The sequence below is a fragment of the Gopherus flavomarginatus genome, chromosome 4 (assembly GCF_025201925.1).
Source record: "Gopherus flavomarginatus isolate rGopFla2 chromosome 4, rGopFla2.mat.asm, whole genome shotgun sequence".
In the NCBI taxonomy this organism is placed as follows: Eukaryota; Metazoa; Chordata; order Testudines; family Testudinidae; genus Gopherus; species Gopherus flavomarginatus.
In genome coordinates, this window is record NC_066620.1 from 82,374,194 (window position 1) to 82,390,211 (window position 16,018).

At 38.3% G+C, this 16,018-nt stretch overlaps 1 protein-coding gene across 1 annotated transcript in view; it reads left to right on the forward strand.

Moving 5' to 3' along the window:
- The window catches only part of TARBP1 (TAR (HIV-1) RNA binding protein 1), a 116,624-nt gene that overhangs the window by 100,039 nt on the left and 567 nt on the right, over window positions 1–16,018 (forward strand). The window contains exons 25-29 of the mRNA XM_050951553.1: window positions 1,077–1,158; window positions 4,178–4,349; window positions 4,645–4,836; window positions 9,654–9,778; window positions 13,927–14,063. Coding sequence (XP_050807510.1) covers window positions 1,077–1,158; window positions 4,178–4,349; window positions 4,645–4,836; window positions 9,654–9,778; window positions 13,927–14,063 — 708 coding nt within the window. The remainder of the gene's footprint in view (window positions 1–1,076; window positions 1,159–4,177; window positions 4,350–4,644; window positions 4,837–9,653; window positions 9,779–13,926; window positions 14,064–16,018) is intronic.

Genomic DNA, 16,018 nt, shown 5'->3' on the forward strand with positions numbered 1-16,018 from the left:
GATGAGTTTGTAAAATTCAAAAGTTCCTAACATTGAACATCTCAAAATTACAGTACATATGGTGTACAAATTGCAGGATGGGGTACTGCAATAGCCGCCTTCCTGTTGATCAAACCACTGCAAAGTGATTCTCAGTGCATTGAAGGCATAGGAATGTGAAGGGATGACTTATTTTTCATCAACATTTCTCTCATTATATGACCTTTTGTTTTTTTCTGTGACGGAAAAATGGTTCATAACATTGGTGTTCATAAAATCAAGGTTCACCTGTACTTGGCTTAAAGGATCATTCACTTAGGAGATCCATGTTCAAAGAGTCATGTTTAGTGAGCATTACAAATTCCTTCCTGAGTGTAGGATCACATCACAAAACCTACAGTGAACATGTTACTAATACTGCTAATAATCTGTTCATTTATCTCCCTATTCCACATCTAATCAAATCTGTGCAGACTTGAGAAATTAGGATCTTCCTGCAAATATCTGTGGTATCACTGAAACCCAAAGAAATAAAATGTTGAATGCAACTCCCTGCACTGTTTTAGGTGTTAGTAATTTCAATAACCATGGCAAAAGAAAGAGAAGGTTGAAATAATAGAGAAATTAATTATCTGCTATTTTTGCAGTGTATTTATTTGTAATTAGATCGACATGAACACTCCTCCTATTACTGGTTTGGGGTCTTAAGCAGTTTAGTTTCTTTAATTTTTTATTCATCTGTATTGTCACCATTGATAAGTCCTCTTATTCTGAGTTCCTGGGAGAACTTTTGTTCCCTTTCTCTAAGAGAGGGTATGATACCTTTCCCTATCAACATAGTTATCTTAGTTACCATAATTCATAGAGATATGTTCCTTCCCAGTTCCTGGAAACACAAAGTGAATTTATTTCCAGTTCATTGTATTCATAAATTAGTTTCATAAACATGTTTGGTTAATACATATTTAAAGTAGCCTCTTTTCCATTAATACAATATAGAATATATGCATTTAGACTGGACTTCTTTACTGTCAGACTGTAATAAGTGAATATGTAGAATTTTGGCATATATCTTACTGTATTTTTGCAATGCATAGGAATGCCAGAAAGAATTGGCAACGAATCCAAGATCATTTCTTTTTTGCAACATTTCATCCCCTGAAGGATTACAGTCTAGAGGCAAGTACAAAATACTGTATATAATAGTCAATGATTTTTCACTGCTTTGCTGCTGTATTTGTAATTTGGACATTGTTCTACTGCATGATGAGTAATGATCACTTGTAACTGATTTTTGGTTTTCATGAAAAATAACTTCATAACATTTTAGTGCATTTTAGACTAGAACAAATATATTTGGACTCATGATTTTTTACATTTTTTTATAGCGATCATGGCTAGAAAACTATATCAATTACATAGAAAACCCAAGAATGTAGGCATGTATTATAATTGTTGTTGGTTAATCTGGAGGAAGTAGACAAGTGAACTCCTTTCTAGTTATATTTGTATTTGTTGCTCGATCAATTGTTTGCAGTAGCTCAGTTGCAGCTAATAAGACACGTGGTCCGCCACAATGTTTTTTTATATGACCCACCTTCAGAATTTTATTCCTGTCACTATTGCACTTGTTCTGTGATGTGGTGTTAAACTGCTTTTTGAAGTGGCTTAGCTAAAGTACTCACTTTCTGTCAGTTAAAGACAAAGATGCACTTAAGTCAGACTCATCATTTCCTCCTTCAGCTCAGCTTCATCACTGTGGCTCAAAATAACTCGAAGCTGAGTGATTAACAAAAGGGGAAGAGAAAATAAGGCAAAATAAAGGTGAAGATGAAAAACAGGAGTAGGGTGGCTAAAGCAGAAAAGAGGCAAGAATAAGGAAAAATGCACAGCTATCTTGACAAAAACAGAACATCCTCTCAGAATTTGAAATTTGCTTGCTGTTGATTGAGGGAAAACTACCTGTTTTCAGATGTATTACATAAGAGTATGAATCTGGAGTGTCTTCTATACTTGAGCATCTCAGTTAATAAAATAATAGTTTACATAGTCAATCCATCCATGCTATTGGTGATCAGTTAGTTTTCTGTATATCTTAATATTTTTTAGTTATGGTCCAATAAATTTCTATAAATCACTCTAGCTAGGATTGCAATCTGTTGCTCTAAAACCGTAACAGGAAATCATTGAATGAATTACATTTCTTGCTTCTTTAGGGTCCAAATTGTATCTGCTCATTTCTCTCAGGAAGATTCAGCTAAGATCACTGCCTTAGCTTTCCTGTAGACTAAATTTTCATAAATTTCTCAAAAGAAAGGTTTGATGAGTTTGGGCCCTGTGGGGTGTCACCTGATGTGCTGCTGGGTGCCATTGGGTCAGCCTATTCTGCCAGCCTGGATCCCCTTTACCTGGCTTTGCTGGGCTAGGCTCACAAGCCTTTTCCAGTTAAGCACACAGGAAGCGCCACACCCAGCTGCACAGAGAGGCAGAAGTCCACTCTGGAAAGATTCAGCCTTAGGTGCTCGCCCCAACACCCTGGTACCCACTCCTTTTAAGGGGTACAAACCCAAAGGTTTTATGAAATTCGCCCCTTCCCTCAATGTGGAGGGAGTTATGCACAATTTCTCCAAGCCCCCCCCCCCCCGTTAGAATTACATAAACTGGGTTACACTATAAACAAGAACTAAGTTTATTACCTACAAAAGGTGAATTTTAAGTGAATATATGAGATAACAGAACAAAGCAGATTACTGACCAAATAAAGCAAAATATGCAAGCTAAGCTCAATATACTTAAGGAACAGCTTACAAAATGTAAATTCTCACCCTAAATGTTATTTTAGGCAGGCCACAAAGTTTCTGTGATTCAGAGTTCCAGTTATATTCCCTTTCAGATTGAACCCGTCACAGTCTGGACTCATTTCCACCCCCTGCCAATCTTCCCTTCAGGTGGCTTTTGCAGTCTTTATTCTTGGGCAGGCAGGCCATGGAATGGAGGCATCAGCTTGCCTTCCTCCCCACCCTTAAATAGGATTTACATAAGACAGGAATCCTTTGTTTCCCAAACTTGACCCCCCCTTCCCTTCCAGTGGAAAGTTACAAGAAGTCCCAGGTAATGTTTAGTATTAGGTGACAAGACCACCTGATTCTATAGAATCACAGCATCCATGAGTCAGTGGCAGTATGGAGCGTCTGCAGGAAGGCCAAGCCTTTTCAAGGCCAGTCCATTGTCCTTGCTGATGGGTCATCAGCCCTGTCTGACATTTCCGTTGTTGTACCTGAAGTGTTAGCAGTGGGTGTCACCCAAAGTAGCATAGTTGAAATACAGATACATAGTCAATATTCATAACTACAGATACAGAAATGATACAGGCATACAAATTGGAAAATCACATTCAATAAACTATAACCTTTCCAATGATATCTTACAAGCTCCATCTTGTATAAAGTACATTTCAGTTATGTCATATTCATATCATAAGCATATTTTCATAAAGAATGAGTGAAACATCACAATAGGATTGTTTTTTTTCCCGACATATAAATTTTTTAGTTCCAAATTATTGTGAAGTTTAGTGACTGTACTAACATATGAGGGCAGCATAACATTCCACTGATTAAATAAAACTAATCACTGAAATTGAAAGAAGGTCTGGATTTCCAATTTGTGGTTTTCTATTTTTTCCTGATTTTCCCTCCCCTTTCCACCCCATGTTTTGTATTTAGGTTAGTTAGGGCTTATTTTTAGGAGTTAACATCTTTTATTGTTTTTTTTTATTTTGTTGAAATATGGGGATTAAAAAATTATTGCCCTTCAAAACTCTGTGCTCTGAGGTATAAGCTTCCAGTGTGTGTCTGATTTCCTTTTGCTGCTAGCCCCCTCAACTAACAATTTTTAACATTAGAAAAGTTGTACATTTGGGGCATTTTCCAGCATATTTGTAAAGACCTTTTCTTAGATTGTTGCTTTGGTAGGGTTTTATGGGTTTTATCTTTAAAACTGGAAAATGTCCATAATGTTAAGTATATGTTACTGTATTGCACCAGGTGATGAGTATTCAGAGATGTATCAATCAGTAAGTTATAGCTTATGATAGTTTAGTATTACAAATATTTTATCTAACTTCAGCATTATTTTATATCTCTTTGAAGTTTATTTTTTTCTGAGATTGTCCTAAAAGTTCTGTGTTACATTTCAGACAATATTTTACACCCTTCCACGCCTTTCAGAACTAGTTGAAGATGAATGGATCCCACTCTGTAAATTTACCAGATATACTGACATTTCTTTGCCTGCAGCATTTCATTGGTTGCATTCTCGAACTGAACTTCTTAATCTAAAACCAAGTGACTGGTCTCAGCAAGATATGGGTAAAATATAAATTCATTTATGTTTTGATCTAAGATTAATTATTTGGAGTTGGTAGTAGCAATATATTTTGTCAGTACTTGCTTTGCTAAACATAATTGTTAAAAAACCTGCTGTAGAGCATATAATTATGCTGTGCTATTAACATAACGTATAGAGATTGATGATAGCATGTGACCCTTATAGTTTCAGAAAGGTATAACCTTGGGAACCCCAGTTTACTAGGACGCCAAACAGTTTCATGATCATGTCAGTATTTTCCACATCTAAATAATTAAACCTAACACTTTTTCTTAGGTTCAGATTTAGTTGAAATGGATAACCAAACAGAATGGACAGATGTTCAGAAAAAGATCATCCCTTGGAAAAACAGTAGTCCTGATTTAGACCTGGAACTGCTATTTCAGGACCGGGCAGCTAAACTTGGTAAATCCAACAGTAGGTTGATTGTAGTGGCCTCACTTATTGATAAACCCACCAATTTAGGAGGTAAGATTCAATGCATATTTTTAATTCTTTATTTGAGCAGGGTGGATTGACTTTTTGTGATTTTAAATAGCTGATTTTATTCATGATTTAAATCAGTAAGCAGGAAATATTGATTTAAATAATCAATTTAAAGCTTATTTGCATTTGTACTTTTTATTTATCTTCCTAAAGAAATGTTGGTTCTTATTGGTTGGTATAATTTAGTACTTTTTTGTTTTGGCTAACCAGGAAAATACATTAGATAGATATTATTTAAGCAGTTATATAGCTCAACATATTTTTATTCAGATTCTTAATCTTTACTTTTTGTTGTTGTTAAAATGGTGAAAAAATGACACAGATCTTATTTTTTAGATACATTTTTTACTTGTGACTTGTGTTAAACTGAATTTGGATTGGAAATCAGAATTAAATTAAAAAATTATGAAAAGTGTTTTCAAATTGTTTTTATTAGTTAAAAAAACTATCCTAAATGTGCTGGATACATAAGAAATAAAAGTATGTTTAGCAAAACATGTTTTGCCTTTAAAACCAACTGATTTATTAAACAAAGTAAAAATTATCTGAACTTAGTTAATTGATTGGTTCTGGCCTTCATGTTGTTCAGAAGTTTAGAGCTCGTAATCACTGCCTTTCACATGTAGTTTTTATTCATAGATTGGAAAAGGAAAATAAGCTTTCCTGCTTTTTCAATTCCCAGGCCATTTCTCAGCTTTGAATGAACTAGTCATTGAACTGAACTAGTTGAATAAATTGAAATGAAGAAAATATTCACTCTGCATCTGCAAAAGGAACTACTGCTGTCGAAAACTTATTTAGCACTTCAACAAACTCTAGTTCCAGGTGCTTAGCCTTAGTCTACCAGTTCAGGAGTTTGACTTTTTTTAAAATTTCGACAGCAAACATGGAGTGCTTGAATATTATTTTTGTATTTAATTTAGATGATTTTAGTAGATTATACTAAGTTTAGGCCTTTACATAGGTTGTCATAATTTCAAATGTAATTTGTTTAAATAAATATATCTTTGGAAAAATTATTTAAATTTTTAAAAAAATCTGATTTTAAATTAAAAAAAAAAATCACTGCTGCTGCTTTTGAATAGTGTCCCTATGAGCGCTCCATTGTACATGTGTCTGTGTCCCTGCACTGCTGATCAGAGAACATTGGTAGCAGTGTCCATTCAGCCTACTCATGAATTGCTCCTCGCCTGCCACAAGGCTAGCCAGCATATGGGGGCGAACCCTCCTCAGTTCCTTCTCAACCGCCTCAACTAATGACAGAGCTATAGCTGTCCCTCCGCAGATCATTAACTCTTTTAGAATTGCTAATTTTTAGCTTCCATTGAAGCCCTTTTTCTTTCTTTACTTCAGTTAGATTTTATTTTGGCCGTTGCCTTAAAAAAAAAAAAAAAAAAAAAAAAAAAAAAAAAGGACTTTGTCTTCTGCCAACCCCTTGTTGTAGAGGGGAGGCATGGGGGGGGGAGATGACCCCCCTGGACAAGGGTATGCCCTACACCCCAGGCTTCAAAAAGTGCCGCAGTTGCAAGGAGTCTATCCCAGTGACTGATGGACACTCACAGTGTGTTTGTTGCCTGGGAGAGAACCGCATTCCACAGAAGTGTGGTTTGTATCAGCAACTGAAGCCCAGATCCAGGAAAGACAGAGAACTGAGGCTCAAACTTCACTTCATGGAGTCCTGGTGGGAGCCCTCACTGCAACCTTCTACTTTGAAGGGAGGTGAGCTCAGGGAGATTCATGTGAGCCACTCACATAAGAAAAGGTGTGAGTCCCGATAGTGAGCCCCAATCAAGCCAAAAACAATCTCTGGCTCAATCAGTGTCATCGGTACCAAAGGCACCAAAGTTGTCTAAATCTGATACCCAGAGCATGCGCAGTATCGTACCAATGGAGCAAGTCGGGTTGCTCCAGCCAATGACCCAACAGTCCCAGGCAAGAAAGCACTGGTACCACAGGGGTATGAAAAACATATAAGATCCGACCTGGGGAAGACTCCGTCAATATGGACGTCAACATCAGTACCACCTGTGATACGTCTGGCACCAATAGAGCTTGCTATCTGAATCACATCTCTGACCCCATGGATAACAAGCCTGTTGGCACCGACAACCGCTGCTGGTACCGATGCCCTCTGCACCACCAGACTTCCAGTGTGTGACGGATCTTTTGGTGTCTGACGCACCGGACTCGCATCTGCTTATTATCGAGGACCCAGTACCGAGTTCACCCAGAGCCCTTGACTTGCCCTTGACCACCCTTGACTTACCATGCACCATCCTTTTTGTTGTTGCAGTCAGAAAGTGAGCAAGAGAACATGGTTTCCTGCCACTCTTCTCACCTGCCATATGGGACCCAGTTTCACTATGGACCTCAGGCATATCATCCCCCTGGTCCACAGCCTTCCTGGTTTGGTCAGCTGTGGCACCAACCACCGGCCCCTTCCCATCGCAATGGCCACACTGTGATCTTTAGCAGGTTCAAAGACAACAAGTCTCCCTTACCTCCAGTGCAGGGCTTCTCAAGCTGGGGGTTGGGACCCCTCAGAGGGTAACAAGGTTATTACATGGGGGGTTGTGAACTGTCAGGCTCCAACCTAAAGCTTGCCTTGCCTCCAACATTTATAAATGGAGGCTGGGTGTTAAATGTATAAAAATGTGTTTTTAATTTATAAGTGGGGTCGCACTCAGTGGCTTGCTATATGAGAGGGGTCACCAGTACAAAAGTTTGAGAATCACTGCTCTAGTGTGACCTACCAGCAATTGAGGAAACACCATTGAGCTGCTGCGTGGAAGACTTTTGAACCTCCTGAACAGGCAAGGGAGGAACTGAAGGCTGAAGTTGAGCAGGAAGTTACTTCTCAAGCACACGTCTCATCATCACCACCAAATGAGACGGTGATACCTGTTCCATGATCTATGGCAGATGATTTTAAACTGTTCCAGGACTTGGCACAGAGGATGGCAGAAACATTGCAAATACCTTTGCAAGAGGTGAGCGAATCACACTACAAGCTGGTGGACATTTTACATTCCTCCACCTCCTCTGGAGTGGCCCTTCCTATTAATGAGGCACTAATGGACCCCGACAAGGTCATATGGCAGGCCCCTGCATCTGTCCTGCTGACAAGAAATATTATGTGCCAGCAAAAGAGACAGAGTTTCTCTTCTCCCATCCACCTCCCAATTTGATCACTGTGGATGCTATTAATTCTAAGGGCTGCCAACACCAGTTTAAATGCACCCCTTATGACCAGGACTGGAAGTGTCTAGACCTTTTTGGCAGGAAAGCATACTCCTCGGCCATCCTCCAGTTCCACGTTGCAAACTATCAAGTCTTATTGGCAAAATATGACTATCAGAACTACGCAAAACTCAGGTTTGTTTTTATTGAGCAGCTCCCCAATTCTCATAAGGAGCAATTTAAAGTCATAGTCAATGAAGGCCAACTGGTGGCTAAGACATCTCTCGAGTCTACACTTGATGCATCTGACACAGTTTCATGTTCAATCTCTACTGCCATTGTGATGAGATGGGCCTCATGGCTTCATCTGTCTGACTTCCCAAAGGAGGTCCAATGGACTGTGGAGGACCTTCCTTTTGAAGGGACAAAGCTATTAACCAAGAAGACCAATGCCTCCCTTCACAATTTGAAAGATCCCAGGGCCACTCTTCAAACCCTCAGGATCTATACACCTGGGTACAAAAGACAATATAGTCCTCAGCCACCAATCAAGCCCCACTCATCACAATATTCATCTCAATATTCAGCACAGAGATCATATGTACCCCAGATGAAGAAGCTCAGGTTACCCAGATGGAAGATGTCAGGATCACAGCCCACTTCCTCTCAACCCTCCACCTCAAAGCAACAATTTTAACGAATGGTTAAGGTCCCCATAGAACATTCTCCTTATTGTTATCTCACGCTGGAAAACCCCACCCGTTCCTTCAGAAACCATCTCACCTCATTCCGCAGCACCTGGGAATGGATAATCTCCAACAAATGGGTGCTGGAGATCAGCTGTGATGGGATACTTCATCCATTTCCCCTCCCTTCCCCCTACCAAACACCCTTCCCTGTTCTCCTTCAGAGACCCTTCTCACAAGAGCCTACTATGTCAAGAGAGAAACCATCTCCTCAGCGTAGGAGCCAGAGAGCCAGTGCACACAATTCTAAGAGGCAGAGGCTTCTACTCTTGTTACTTCCAGTTACCAAAGGAAAAAGAGGGTTGGAGACCCATACTGGAACTCAGAGCACTCATAGACCTGCCTTTTCTGCAATTATTATTAATAATTCTACCATTTCCATCTAGTAATGAACCAATACCATTGAGAGGATTCTGTTTATTCCTAATATAGTTACAAAACTCCTTATTGTTCTTTACTCTGCTGGTCAGAGATTTCTCCTTGTCATTTGTGTGTATGTAACCCAAAAGTCATACATATATGCTGTCCCACTGCACTGTAACATCATTGGAAGTAAATACTGCAGAATATTTTATAGGACATGGTGGTAAAGGTGGGGTTGGTTTGTTTTTTATTTATTTATTTCAAACATCCTGATAGCTTATAGAATGCATTTTCCTTTTTCTGCTGACATTTTGAGAGTCATGATTTGGAACATACATGAAAAGCACTTGGACATAACCCTATTGACTAAAACTAGAGGACTAGAGAGACAAATGTTTATATTGCTGGAGATCATTTTTTCAGATTGTCTTCTCTTTTTCATGTGCCTTAATACCTTAGTTTTGTTGTTTAAAGTAATCTCTATATTTTAAATCTTGTGTTTATTTGTAGGTTTGTGTCGTACAAGTGAAATATTTGGGGCATCTGCTTTAGTTGTTGGCAGTCTTCATTATATAAATGATAAGCAATTTCAACATCTCAGTGTTTCTGCGGAACAGTGGCTTCCTCTTGTTGAGGTGGGTGGAAAAAGTATTTTAGCTGCTTACTTAAAAGGAGCACTGTACATATAAATTCATTCAAACTGATGCCCTCTAAGTCAGTGATCCCCAACCTTTCAGTGTGGCGGGTGCCGGACAACCAGCCACTAAAATGCCACCGAGAAGCAGCGTCATCGAGAAGCATTGCTGCTGAAATGCCACCGAGAAGCAGCGGCATTTCCTCGGCGACACTTCTTTGCGTTGCCGCTTCTCGGCAGCTGCTTGTCCGGCGGCCGTGCTCCTTGGTGGTGGGGCACTCCCTTGGCAGTAGGCAGGCACCCATAAATGCCCCGGTGGGCACCGCGTTGGGGACCAGTGCTCTAAGTCAAGGGTCTCCCTTTTTTCCCCTCTCCTGAAAATTAACTGCTTTACCCATTTTGCACAAGTACCTACTTCTCTGTTTTATGCTAGTATCAAGGTATTTTTACATTAGCCTGCTGCTTTTGAAAACCCTTGTAGCAGTTTTTAAATGGTTGGTATGTTGATTATTTTTTGAGTTAGTGAAACTGATTGTACTAGTTGCCTCTTGTTTTGTAACATACTCTGACTCTAGTGTTTTACAGCTCATGGTTGTACATTCACATTTAAAATTCTTTTGTAAAACTTAAGTGATTAATTTAAATGTTATTAATCTCATCTTGTTTAGCCCATTTCTTTTAGTGACGATGAGAATAATTAATCACACGGTTTGCCTGGAACTAATTTACAAGGTAGATTTCAGAGCCTTTTCTATAATTTATCAAAATCAGGGCATCTTGCTTCAGACTGTAGGTCTAACACTCAGCACTATATGCAAGTCTGTGGTTGTAAAGTCTTTTATATAGATATTAGAGCTGTCATCACATTTGGCTCAAACAATTATCTCAGAAAAGTTAATCACAATTAAAAAAATTAATCGCAGTTTGAAAGGACTGTTAAACAATAGAATACCAATTGAAATGTATTAAATATTTTGGATGTTTTTCTACATTTTCATATATATTGTATTCTGTGTTGTAATTGAAATCAAAGTGTATATTTTTTATTTCAGATATTTGCATTGTAAAAATGATAAAAGAAATTGTATTTTTCAGTTCACTTCATACAAGTACTGTAGTGCAATCTTTTTCTTTGTCGTGAAAGTGCAACTTACAAATGTAGATTTTTTTTTTGTTACATAACTGCACTCAAACAAAACATTGTAAAACTTCAGAGCCTACAAGTTCACTCAGTCCTACTTCTTGTTCAGCCAATTGCTAAGACAAACAAGTTTGTTTACATTTACAGGAGAAAATGCTGCCCACTTCTTGTTTACAATGTCACCTGAAAGTGAGAACAGGTGTTTGCATCAGGGCTGCTCGGGGGGGGAGGGGAGAAAGTGGGGCAATTTGCTCCGGGCCCCGCAAGCCACTCCGGGTTTTTGTCGCCACTGTGGTGGCGGGCGCTGCCAGGTAAGTACAAGCGGTGAGGGGAAAGAAAAAAAAGCCGCGATCAGTGGCACTTAGGCTGCTCTACTGCCGCCGCTTCATTCTTTGGCGGCGGGGCCTTCCCTCCGAGAGGGACCTGCCGCCAAAGACCCGGCCCTGCCCCAGGCCCCCAGAATCCTCTGGGCAGCCCTAGTTTGCATGGCACTTTTGTAGCTGGCATTGCAAGGTATTTACATGCCAGATATGCTAAACATATGTATGCCCCTTCATGCTTTGGCCACCATTCCAGAAAACTTCCTTCCATGCCGATGCTTGTTTAAAAAAAAAAAAAAAAAAGTCAATTAAATTAGTGACTAAACTCCTTGGGGGAGAATTGTATGTCCCTTGCTCTGTTTTACCTGCATTGTGCCATATATTTCATGTTATAGCAGGCTTGGACAATGACCCAGCATATGTTGTTCATTTTAAGAACACTTTCACTGCAGATTTGACAAAATGCAAAGAAAGTACCCAATGTGAGATTTCTAAAGATACAGTATTCGACCCAAGGTTTAAGAATCTGAACAGCCTTCCAAAATCTGATCAGGATGGGGTCTGGAGCATGCTTTCAGAAGTCTTAAAAGAGCAACACTCCGATGCGGAAACTACAGAACCCGAACCACCAAAAAAGAAAATCAGTCTTCTGTTGGTGGCATCTCATTCAGATAATGAAAATGAACATGTCAATCTGCACTGCTTTGGCTTGTTATCAAGCAGAACCCGTCATCATCATGGACGCCTGTCCCCTGGAATGGTGGTTGAAGCATGAAGGGACATATGAATCTTTAGTGCATCTGGCACATAAATATCGTGCAATGTCGGCTACAACCGTGCCATGAGAACACCCTTTCTCACTTTCAGATGACATTGTAAACAAGAAGCAGGCAGCATTATCTCCAGTACATGTAAACAAACTTGTCTATCTGAGCGATTGGCTGAACAAGAAGTAGGACTGGAGATTTGCAGACTCTACAATTTTACATTTTATTTTTTGAATGCAGTTTTTTGTACATAATTCTACATGTGTAAGTTCAACTTCCATGATAAAGAGATTGCACTACAGTACTTGTATTAAGTGAATTGAAAAACCTTATTTTGGGGTTTGTTTTTTTTACAGTGCAAATACTTGAAGTCAAAAATAAATATAAAGTGAGCACAGTACGCTTTGTATTCTGTGTTGTAATTGAAATCAGTATATTTGAAAATTTAAAAAACATCCAAAATATTTAAATAAATGGTATTCTATTATTGTTTAACAGTGCAATTAATCATGATTAATTGTGATTCATTTTTTTAATCACTTGACAGCCCTAATAGAGAGATCCATTTTCAAAGTCTGTTTTGTATATTTTCATAGTACTGAGTCTACTTACAATTAATCTCTGGAAAATTTTATTTCTGATGTCAGAGTATAATTCTCTGTATTTTCAGTTTTGTCAATCCTTTAAAATCGCACTGTTTTCAGAATAAATTACAAAGCCATACAGTACTTTGCTTCAATTACATGATAACAGACCTGCATTTAAACAACATTTTCTACACCCAGCCTATATAGAACACTATAGTAGTGATACATTTTACACTGCTTGTGAGACTTGGCTTCTGATATGTATCTGACAAATTGAGATTATAATGAGAGAAAGAAGGGAAAAAAAGAAATATTGGATTCCAAGGTCCCAGTCAGAGATACCACACAAGCGTACGCAATAGAAAGAGAGCCCGTATACACATCAGCTAAACACCAGAGTTCCAGAAAAGGATTCTAGGGTAAATACTAAATTTCTCATTTCATTATATGCAAAAAGGATTTTTTCATATATAGACAAGTTCATGAAGAAATAAATCTAAAGCTTTATATTTTGTTTGGTTTTGCTCTTCAAAATCATTAGGTTAGCACAGTTCTCAGGATATTTATTTAGCTGTCTGTCAAGATTAGAAAGAAGTATTTTCTATCAGTAGAACAGCATTATTTTTGCAGTGGCCTCTGCATATGCCCAGTTATGAGATGCATTTCTCTACCCCCTAGAACTGCTAAACGTTGGGAACCATCTAAAAAAGAAATATCCATTGTAGCATGCCTCTTTGCAACTAGGCTGACCAGATAGCATGTGTGAAAAGATTTATTTGGGCATAAGCTTTTGTGGGTTTTTTACCCACAAAAGCTTACGCCCAAATAAATGTTCGTCTTTAAGGTGCCACCAGACTCCTTGTTTCTGTGGATACGGAATAAAACTGCTACCTGTCTGATACTCGGTCCATGCAATTTCAAGACACTGTTCTTTAGTAGAGGTTTCCAGATCACATTCCTGTTTTGGTAGAGCTGTCCTGCAGTCATTCTTTATGTGGGACTCCTTGTATCAGTCTGTAAGCAAACAGACTGCTCGTTTTTGTTAGGCACTTGATCTGCAGTAACACTCCCATATGATATAATCATGTATGGATCCAGTAAAACTTCTGATCTGTGTTATACAAATATCTGTGAAGCCCAGAGCCTTAGTGTATTTCTGTATACTACCAATTACCAGTCTGAAAAAAAATATTAAAATTAGTTTAAATTTTTTTTCTTCTGTAGAATTTTCTATTCTCAACTTTTGACCTGTATAAAAGTTTTTTGTGGTAATATACAAATATTTAAATATTTTGTATATAAAAATATATTTCCCCCCTATTCTTAACATGCAGGTGAAACCATCTCAGCTTGTTAATTATTTACAGCAGAAGAAAACTGAAGGCTACACTATCATAGGTGTGGAGCAAACTGCTAAAAGTTCTGACTTGACTGAATATTGCTTTCCAGAGAAATCCTTGTTGTTGCTGGGGTAAGTTACAAACACCCTGTATGTGTAGTTTCCATACTGTGGTCCATCAAGCCACCCTTCCTCCTGAGCAGCAGCTTAATGATTTGAAAATCAAGCAATGTTGGTGGAAGGAAAGAAGAGAGATGGTATATAACAGTATTTCTCGTCACTTGGTATAAAAGGTTTAAAATATAAACCCCATGGATGAAATATCTTTTGTCTTTAAAGAGGGCTTTATAACTGTTGTCTCAGTGGCTCACCTCAAAGCATCACACCATGACACTATTCCTTGGCTACGGCTTCTGGATGGAACTTTAGAGCCCAATAATACTAATTCATTTGCTCAGTCACAGGAATCACTGCAGAGCAAAGAGTGCCGTCATCTCTCATGAGCTGAATACAGTGTTAATGTAGAGCTTCATAGACGTTGCCTTGCCAATGAGCTAAAGTTAAACTCAGTAATAAATCTCTCACGTGACAGTATAGTAATAAATGCCCTGACTCTCTTTTGTAATGTGACAGCCTCTCTTTCACTCACCCTCCTTTTCCACACCTTTGTTTTCCAGTTATATTGCACACTTTAGTTTACCCATTTTATCTTCAGCATAGCTATGTGGTGTTATTTTCAGTGACCTCATTCAGAAGGGGGTACAGTCTGCATAAGCAGTGCTTACTGAGGTGCTGTCACTAGAAGTAGCAGACCTGGATACCTATGGACCAGTGTGGGAATATTTAAGAGTGTCACAAGTATTTAGTGATTGGATATCCCCTAGCTGGCCTATCCCTGGAAACAGAAATTTCAGAATCAGACTTTCTATTTCTTCATAAAAGTAAAGAAATTGATCCCTTGCTTTTTTTGCTTTCATTTCTGCACTAATGGGGAATAAGTAATATAATCAGTAATTGCTATATGTGAAGCATCCCTTCTATTGAGTGTGCTATTGTAATTCAGCATCTTCCATTTCTGAGGGATTTAAGTTTTTCTGACAAACTAAAAGCATTGGCTAAGGATACAGGAAGAGATTAGTGCAACCTTTGCTACAGTTCTGTTAAACTTCAGTCTTGATCTGCAACATTTGTGCTATATCAGCAGGGATCCTCGTTTTCTGTTGTTAAAAAAACCAAAATGAAGGGCTGAACTTTAGTTTTCCCTAACCACACTATCTGTATATAGGTATCAGGTGGACGCAGTGTTTAATGATATATTTACATTTGCAAGCAAATTAAAAGCTTACCATGAACGTGAAATTTGTCCTTGCCAAACTCAGTGACTTGATCTTTAGGGGGGTGATTTTTAAAGTTTTTGGCATCTTTTCATAACTTTAATTACATCTGGAGGCTGAAGTGAAATTTGAGATGCATTAAAACATGAACTCCTATAGGCCACTGAGTAACCTCTATATGCCAGAAGCAGTTTATTGGAGTATGTTTAGCTATGTAAATTTAAAGCACATTCAAAAATCAACCACAAGAGCAGGGAGGTTGCGCACATTGAATAAGGGATACTGGTACTGTCAATAAAATTTAGTTAAAATAAAAATATATTAACTATTTTCACAAAATGTAAAAACTAAAGATTCTCTGTAAAAATGCAAATTCCGTGTTTTCCTAATCCGAAAAGATTAATCTAGGATCCTTGTACATCAGTCTCATGTTTGAGATGTGGAAAATATCTATTAGGATAAGACCGTTTTATATTTTGGTTAAGTCACAACCAAAATGAACCAATCTGAGTTTTTCTTAAAGCAAAAAGATAGTGGACTAAACTACTACACTATCTGGTTTCAATTGTCTTCAGTGTTTCTGTAACATTTGCTTCTAAAGCAAGACACTAGTTTTAGTATTTTGTAAGTTTCCAATTACAATGCTATGGAATTTTTAGGGTTTACTTTTTTTGTGCTCATCAGTGACATGTATGAAGAAGTAAGCATCAGCTGCATGGATAAGAAACTTTTATCCCATGATGGGTGGAGCTG